Source organism: Calidris pugnax, unplaced genomic scaffold, assembly GCF_001431845.1.
Source record: "Calidris pugnax isolate Ruff unplaced genomic scaffold, ASM143184v1 scaffold135, whole genome shotgun sequence".
Classification (NCBI taxonomy): domain Eukaryota; kingdom Metazoa; phylum Chordata; class Aves; order Charadriiformes; family Scolopacidae; genus Calidris; species Calidris pugnax.
This window is the reverse complement of record NW_015090961.1, coordinates 239,543-247,546: the sequence shown is the minus strand read 5'-3', so window position 1 is coordinate 247,546 and position 8,004 is coordinate 239,543. Positions and strand designations below refer to the sequence as shown.

The window sequence follows — 8,004 nt, the reverse complement described above, 5'->3', positions numbered from 1 at the left end:
ACCACTCCCCCCGGAAGTCCCGCCCCACCTCCCGGAAGCCCCGCCCTCAGGCCCGCCCCGCCGCCGCTGCCTCCCTCAGCCAGCGCAGCAGCTGCGGCGTGAAGTAGGTGATGATGGCGTCGGCCCCTGCGGAGAGACGAGAGGCTGGAGCCGACCCCGGGACAGACACACACACACACACCCCGGACCGGGGTGGGGGTCAGGAGCAGGCCCCAGGGGCCGCCCCGGCCTCACCTGCGCGCCTGAAGGCCGTCACCGCCTCCATGACGGCCGCCTGCAGGCTGAAGGCCCCGGCCTGGGCCCCGTGCCACAGCATGGCGAACTCCCCCGAGACGTGGTACACGGCCAGCGGGTGCGTGGGGTGCTGAGGGGAGCGGAGGACAGGGAGGTCAGACACCCCTCCCTGCCTCCAGCGTCCCCCGCTGCCCCACTGCCCACCCCCAAGGCCCAAAAGCAACAGTCCCAGCCTCTCCGGTTTGGGGATCCCCCCCACACGCACGCCTCTCCTCGCCCTCCTCCTCCAGGGACACCCCGTGCCCTCATGGCCCTGCAGAAAGAGCTTACTCGGGCCTTGACGTCCCTCACAAGGTCCAGGTAGGGCATCCCCGGCTTCACCATCAGCATGTCCGCTCCCTCACGCACGTCCCGGTCCTGAGAAGGGAGCACACACATAACCCCCCCAGATAGAACATTTTCCAGCCAGTCCACGGTTGGTTTTCCCCAGACGTTTTGACCTGGGAGTTGCTTGTCCCAGGAGGGATGACGGAAGGGTTTGGTGAGCCCCAAATGCCCCAGGAGCCGCCGGCTGGGCTGCGATGGGGGAGAGGTGTGCTCCCCTCACCACACATGGGGCCTGGGGAAAGCTGGTGGCTGCGTGTCCCTAGCCCTGACACCCCCGAGCCACAGCGGGGTGTGGGGGCACCAACTCCGGGGAGGCTGCGATGGGGGAGAGGTGTGCTCCCCTCACCACACACAGGGCCTGGGGAAAGCTGGTGGCTGCGTGTCCCTGGACCTGACACCCCAAGCCACAGCGGGGTGTGGGGGCCCCAACTCCAGAGCCCTCAGGGACGGGGACCTCAGGGATGATGGGCCTCGTGTTTCTCTTGCTTGTGCAGGGGGAAGACCCTTGACCCTTTCGACTCCAACACCCCTGGGCTTTCTCTCCCCAAACCCTGCTGCACTGCTGGGGGTGAAGGCTTGTTGCCTGGGCACCCCGTGAGGGTTTTTCCAGTCCCCACAGCCAAAAGCCCATGCCCCAGCTCACTCACCACGGCACGCACGGCCAGGCCCCTGGCACCCGGGGGCAGCTGGTAGCATCGCCTGTCTCCAAAAGCAGGTTTGGATAGTGCAGCATCCCTGGGGACAGGCAAGGCAGAGGGCAGGGGATGAGGACCAGCACCGCTCCCCGTGCCTCGTACAGCTTCAGAAACAGGAGAACAGACTAGGACAAGGGCCTGAGCCACCAAGTCAAGGAAAGGGGAGGCCTCTCTGAACCTGATTCAGCCCCCGATGTCACTCTGGGAGGCCCAGGCTGAAGAGCCATGGGAGCCATGGTTCAACATCTGGTGTCCTCCCCATGCCCAGAGTTTGGGGTAAAATTGTGTCAGACGTTTTCCTTTTGCCCTTTTTTCCATGGCAGGTCCCTCAGGGATGCCCTGTCGGGGCCAGGCCGTTCTTAGGATGAGGTCTACGAGCTGACTGAGCTGAGGCTTGTCCCTAAAGCCACCCTTTGGGGCAAAACCAGCTCTCATGACGCCCCTCCTAACTGCTCCTGGTAGCTCCCTCCCTGCCTGCCTGGCCACCAGCACCCAGGACAAGCAGGTGAAGAGGTGGGATGGAGGATCACCCAGGTGGTCTTCCCACCAGCCAGCCTCTCCTGGGCAAGGTACATCTGTCTCCCATTTGTGCTGGGAAAGAGGAGGAGAGTGCTCCACATTGACCAGTGTGGCCCCAGTCGTGGCCCAGGCTCTGGCTGATCCCCCTTCCCAAACATCTATCCGGGGACACACCTCCTGGAGCCGTCTGGGGACACTCCCAGCTGAGGGACAGACCCACCTGAAGGGACCATAGAAGCACGAAGCAAACTTGGCGCTGTAGCTCATCACTGAGACCTGCAGAGGAGAGTGGAGCCATGAGGCCCAGAAGCTCGGGGCTGCATCCTGGCACTGGGGCAGTGGTGATTCCCCCCCCCACGGCTGTTTTATACTCTGCCCCACATCCTCCTGCCCCTGCCACAGGCCTGGCGCCTTGCTGTCCAAGGACATTCCCTTCCTGTGTGCGCAGGGGCAGGGAAATGCCCGTGGCACGTCCTGGGCGATGTGGGGATTTGCTTCTCCCACCGTTTGCCCAGGTCCTGTCCTGCAGCCTCCCCGTGGACGTCGCTCCTGCCTTTGGCACGTGCAGATCCCGAGCTCACCTTGTTGCCCAAGTCGTTGGAGATCAGCGCCTTCTTCATGGCCGCGATGCGCCCGTCCATCATATCCGAGGGGGCAACGATGTGGCAGCCTGTGGGGAAGGACCCAGAGATGCCATGAAGTGCCCGAGGCTGGGACTCTGCCTGCAGGAGGAGGTGACCCCAGGGACAGAGAGGACCCGGGTGGCTGTGGCTCTGCCAGGGCCAGCTCGGAGCAAAAGCCTCCCCAGCCAGAGCCAAGCCCAGTTTGCTTTTGGGCCTGCTGGAAGTGAGAGGGGGCGAGCCCACGAGTCAGGCTCAGGTACCGACACCTGGAGACTGCCCACCTGCTTTGGCGTAGGCCAGGGCCACCTCTGCCAGCCGCTGGCAGCTGAGCTCGTTCTGGATGGTGCCATCGTCACGCAGGATGCCTAGGAGACAAACCCGGGGTCAGAATCGGTTGCCTCCATCCCTGGGGTGGCTCGTGCTACACAGATGCTCACAGCAACAGCGGGGAGTGTGTTAAGAGAGCTGGGAGAGAACCAGGAGACCAACGACACAGCTCTCCAGGACTGGACACAACACGTGGGTGCTCCAGGGAAGGGCAGTGATGGGGGACACAGAAGAGTGCTCAGACAAATTCAGATGGCCAGGGAGTGCCTTAACTACCCGTACCTCCCACCCTGCTGTCAAAACCAGGTTCCTCAGGCTCAACTGCACCAGTACTGGGGAGGCAAATCGTGGGGCAGGAGCTGGTCAGGTCCTACTAGCACCCAGAGCTCCTCAGCCAAAACCACCAGCGACTCCTGGTGCCAGGAAACTGCCCAAATACCAGCCCAGCACCCCAGGCTGTGCACCCACCGCAGTGCCCATGGGAGGTGTAAGGGCACAAGCAGACGTCGCAGGCGATGAGCAGCTCTGGGAAGGTGGAACGGATCTTCTTGATGGCCTGGATGGCAGGTGTGTCCTCTGCATCAGCAGCAGAGCCTCTCTCGTCCTGTGAGAAGAGAACTGCCTCAGCAGGCAGAGCCGAGGGGCTCCCACCACCTCCTGCCGGACAGCAATTCTGCCCAGGTCACATTTTCTGGGCTTTGAGACCCTGTAACGCAGGGTGGTGTGACCATCAACGATGGACAAGGGCAATATAGTGCCTCTGAGCAGCAAGTGCAGGTCTCAGGGCCACCCACAAGAGCTCTGGGACCTTTTTGGGTGTCACTACAGTCTCTTATCCCTGTCCTGCTCTGCTGAGGGGCTGCAAGCGCACCAGGGACCCTGAACTGCTGCTGTTTGATCAGGAGACACCCCTGGCTCCACACTGCTCTCCCGCACCCCCACGGCTGCCCTCTGCCACCACCACACACACTGACCTTGTGGACCTTGCTGGGCACCCCAAAGATGAGCACACACTTCAGACCGTCCTCGACGAGGGGACGCAGCATCCCCTCCAGCTTGTTGACTCCATACCTGAGAGGAGCAAAGCAAAGGGGGCTGCCAGGTACCCAGACCTGCTCCGTGGGGCGAGCTGGTCTGTGACCTGGGTGCTGGGCTGTGAGCAACCCAGCATCCACAAGCATCCACGCCAAGCAGCAGCTGATGATGTTGCCTGAACGCTGGGAGGAACAATCCAGGACCTTATCTGGGACTACATGAGCGTTATCTGCTCAGCATGGACACTCTCTGCTCTGAAAGGAGGAGTGTGCCCTGCCCTGGGATCCCTTATCTCAGCTTCCCCATTGCAGATCCATCCCACCTCCCCGGGGGACCATCCCCCTGGGGCCTCTCTGACCACAGTCCTGCTAACGTGGCAGCAGAGGCAGATGGGACCTTGCCAGTCCAGCAGGATCTAATGTAGGACCAGAGCCTGTGCCCTTGCACGGGTTTTCCAGCTTCTTCTGGAAGCACTCACTTCCAATTTCCCTGCGTGACCTGCTCACATATTGAACGAGTGCTCTGGGACATCCTGAGACCCTGGCACTATCCCCACCAGTGCCTGTACCTTCCCAGCATCCCCAGTGTGATTCACAGAATCACAGAATCTTCTAGGTTGGAAGGGACCTTAAAGATCATCTTGTCCAACTGTCAACCCAACTGACAAAAATAGACACCCACACAACAAACAAGGAGCATCATCACTAAACCAGACCTCCCAGCACTACATCAACCCGGCTTTTGAACACCTCCAGGGATGGGGCCTCAACCACCTCCCTGGGCAGCCCATTCCAATGCCTGAGAACCCTTTCCGTGAAAAAATTTTTCCTAATATCCAGCCTGAACCTCCCCTGGTGCAACTTGAGGCCATTTCCTCTTATCCTGTCGCCTGTGACTTGGGAGAAGAGACCGACCCCCACCTCTCTACACCCTCCTTTCAGGGAGTTGGAGAGAGCAATAAGGTCTCCCCTCAGCCTCCTCTTCTCCAGGCTGAATAACCCCAGTTCCCTCAGCCTCTCCTCATAAGACTTATTCTCCAGACTTATTCCCTCCACTTCCACGGTGGGTGGGTGAATGCTCCCGCCCTGCCTGATCCTGGGGGATCGCCCAAGAAGGGACCACAGAGGTTGGAAGCGTCACCCCTGGCCCACACTCAGAACGTTGCTCGTGTCCCGGGCACGGCAGCGACGGGCACGCAGCTCAGTGGGGCTGGCTCCTTACCTGGCTTGTCCAGGGAGGCTGGGGATCTGCTCCACTGCATCAGGGCTGTCACTGCAGGAGATGGTCAAGGACAGAGATGAGAGGACTTGGCATGAGATGGAAGCCCCATTCCCCACATTCATCCACAGGGAATCTTCTGGGAAGTTGGAACCTGTCTAAAAGCTCAGGGAACACCTCATAGAATCATAGAATCACAGAATTGCCCAGGCCGGAAGGGACCTCCAAAGGCCATCTAGTCCGACCCCCCCGCAGTCAGCAGGGACACCCCCAACTAGACCAGGTTGCCCAGGGCCTCATCGAGCCTCTCCTTGAATATCTCCAGGGATGGGGCCTCAACCACCTCCCTGGGCAACCTGTTCCAGTGCTCCACCACCCTCACAGTGAAGAACCCTCTCCTCATCTCCAATCTAAATCTGTTCACCTAAGCCAGTCAACCTGAGCTCGGTCCATCCCTAACCCAGAGAGCCAGGGCGCACTCACGTGACAAAAATGGGGTAGATGAGGTTGGAGGCATCGAAGGTGGTCGCCGTACACTGCCAGGAACGAAGCACTGGGTGGAAGTAGCCGCTGTGAAGAATGGAGTCTGCCTGCATCTTGGGTCTTCTGTGTGGAAGGAGACTCTGAAACACCAGAAGAAACCGGTGGGCTAGTTAGTGGTGTCCTGGTAAGCCATGGCTGTGGGTGTGGGCGAGGAGGGGGCTGAGACCCTGCAGCCACTGCAGGACCATCCCTGTCCCGCTCCGGGCACACCGGGGAGCCTGAGCTGCAGCCCGGCCAGCTTCAGCCCCCACACCAACTGGGGGGTGCGGGACCCCGCATCAGCAGGGTAACAGGGCTGGTGCCGACTCCTCCCCACAAAACCTCCCAATTCTGTGTGTGAAACCACCAATTTACAGCCACCACCGACCTCCTGCAGCAGAACCACATTCTTGTGGGTCAACACCACCCTCCTCCCCGGGCTCCGTCTCTTTTAGCTCAGGTAACTGTGCAGGCAGTTTTCTGATGATTGCTCAATGCATTTTAGTTTTGCTTAACGCTGTCTAATTGCCTGGTGCAGCTTTTGTGTACAGAGTAGTCGAAAGCTGCTCTGAGTAGCACGAAGTATTTGTGGCCACAGCGTAAGGGTGCAGCTGAGGAAGAGTATGGGCACTGGATGGATCATCCTGAAGGTACCAGAGCTGTGAAGGCCATGGGCACACACCTCCGGTGGCCACTTAACTGCTGGATAAAGAAAACGTGGGAGTTCACAGAATCATGGAATAGCTTAGGTTGGAAGGGACCTTAAAGATCATCCAGTGCCACCCCCTGCCCTGGGCAGAGACACCTCCCACCAGCCCAGGTTGCTCCAAGCCCCCTCCAACCTGGCCTTGAACCCCTCCAGGGATGGGGCAGCCACAGCTTCTCTGGGCAACCTGGGCCAGGCTCTCACCACCCTCACACCAAAGAATTTTTTCCTAATTGGGACCAGTTTCTTCCTAGTTGGGCAGACCAGATGTCAGGGGTAACAAGGAGCAATTACTGGATGCACACCCAGTGGGTGTTAGGGCTGTGTTGCTGCTGCAGCTTTTTCTGTAGCAATATTTTCTTCTTACGTAACAGCGAGATCTAGTAACAGTTCTGCGATTACACCATTAACATTTAAATTTCCACTTGCCCTAAATTCTCCCCAATGTGTGGCTGGTGGGATGGAAGGGGCCGGGGGAAGGCGGCTGCTGCGGGATGGGGCATTTGGCTGCTGCACAGACGGGAGCAGGAGCCACAGCCTGAACAAGGAACTGTTTGTACAGAGCAGCTTCAAGGACTTCTGCTGGTGGCACAGACAGGGCCACATCCCGCAAACACCCCGCACAGAGGAGCCGGGGGTGCCCTAGGAAACAGCAAAGTCCCTCCTGGGCACCACAGATTTTGTTTTGAGAGCTGGAATCATAGGGAAGCAGCCAGGAGAAGAGCTGGAGATGGAGCTTCCTAAAGAGCAAGTGGGATTCCTCCGCTGGCATCCCCGGGCAGGGCAACCCATGAGAGACAGAGAGGACACGAGGATGGGACCCATCTTGGGGGAGGACCCCCCCACGGTCCCCAGTCCCATCCCAGGAGGGATTTCCTAGCAATAAACCTCATTTCCCCAGGAATAAACCTCGCTTCCCCGGCTCCCCCCAGAGCCAGACCCGGCTCACACAGCGCCCCGGGACGCAGGGCAGGGGAGGTCCCCAGTCCCATCCCAGGAGGGATTTCCTAGCAATAAACCTCATTTCCCCAGGAATAAACCTCGCTTCCCCGGCTCCCCCCGGAGCCAGACCCGGCTCCCCCAGCACCCCGGGACACAGGGCAGAGCAGGAAGTTTTACACCAGCCCTTGCGACAGCACTCAGAAACGGAGCTGGGCAGGAGACACCCCCATTCTTCTGGAAAACCTTGAATTTGAGGCGTTCACCAATTTTACACGCTCAAGACCCTTCAGATTGAGGCGTTCACCAATTTTACACGCTCAAGACACTTCAGATGTCTCAGGAGGTGATTCCCCTCTACTCTGCACTCCTGAGACCCCACCTGGAGCACTGTGTCCAGCTCTGGAGTCCTCAGCACAGAAAGGACATGGACCGGCTGGAACGGGGGCAGCAGAGGGCCATGAAGATGCTCAGAGGGATGGAGCACCTCTCCTATGGAGACAGGCTGAGGGAGCTGGGATTGTTCAGCCTGGAGAAGAGAAGGTTCCGGGGAGACCTTATAGCGGCCTTTCAATACCTGAAGGGGGCCTATAGAAGAGCTGGGGAGGGACTCTTTGCCAGGAGGGGTAATGATAGGACAAGGGGAAACGGTTTTAAATTGGAAGAAAAAAGATTCAGATTAGGTATCAGGAAGAAATTTTTTACTATGAGGGTGGTGAGACACTGGAACAGGTTGCCCAGGGAAGTTGTGGCTGCCCCATCCCTGGAGGGGTTCAAGGCCAGGCTGGATGGGGCCTTG

The 8,004-nt window shown here is 59.5% G+C and overlaps 1 protein-coding gene across 2 annotated transcripts; it reads right to left on the bottom strand.

Moving 5' to 3' along the window:
• Positions 1-10: 10 nt before the first annotated feature.
• Positions 11-5,660, bottom strand: ALAD (aminolevulinate dehydratase). 2 transcript variants are annotated; one of them, XM_014952403.1, is made up of 11 exons: positions 5,522-5,660; positions 5,042-5,092; positions 3,760-3,856; positions 3,254-3,389; positions 2,740-2,823; positions 2,417-2,505; positions 2,056-2,111; positions 1,269-1,356; positions 565-651; positions 235-364; positions 11-126 (listed from the first exon to the last, which is right to left on the bottom strand). In XM_014952403.1, the coding sequence occupies exons 1-11, from the start codon at positions 5,632-5,634 to the stop codon at positions 47-49; spliced, it is 1,011 nt and encodes a 336-aa protein (XP_014807889.1). In that variant the 5' UTR covers positions 5,635-5,660; the 3' UTR covers positions 11-46. The 2 variants fall into 2 exon arrangements, with proteins under 2 accessions (XP_014807889.1, XP_014807890.1); XM_014952404.1 differs by having other exon boundaries at positions 22-126; positions 5,042-5,215; positions 5,463-5,544.
• Positions 5,661-8,004: the final 2,344 nt, after the last annotated feature.

Excerpts from the sequence above, each read along its gene's own strand:
- ALAD (XM_014952403.1), bottom strand. The coding sequence starts at position 5,634 with ATGCAGGCAGACTCCATTCTTCACAGCGGCTACTTCCACCCAGTGCTT. Across the intron at positions 3,390-3,759 it reads TGCCCAGCAAGGTCCACAAG|GACGAGAGAGGCTCTGCTGC; the intron begins GTCAGTGTGTGT and ends CTCTTCTCACAG. Across the intron at positions 1,357-2,055 it reads TGCTTCTATGGTCCCTTCAG|GGATGCTGCACTATCCAAAC; the intron begins GTGGGTCTGTCC and ends GCCTGTCCCCAG.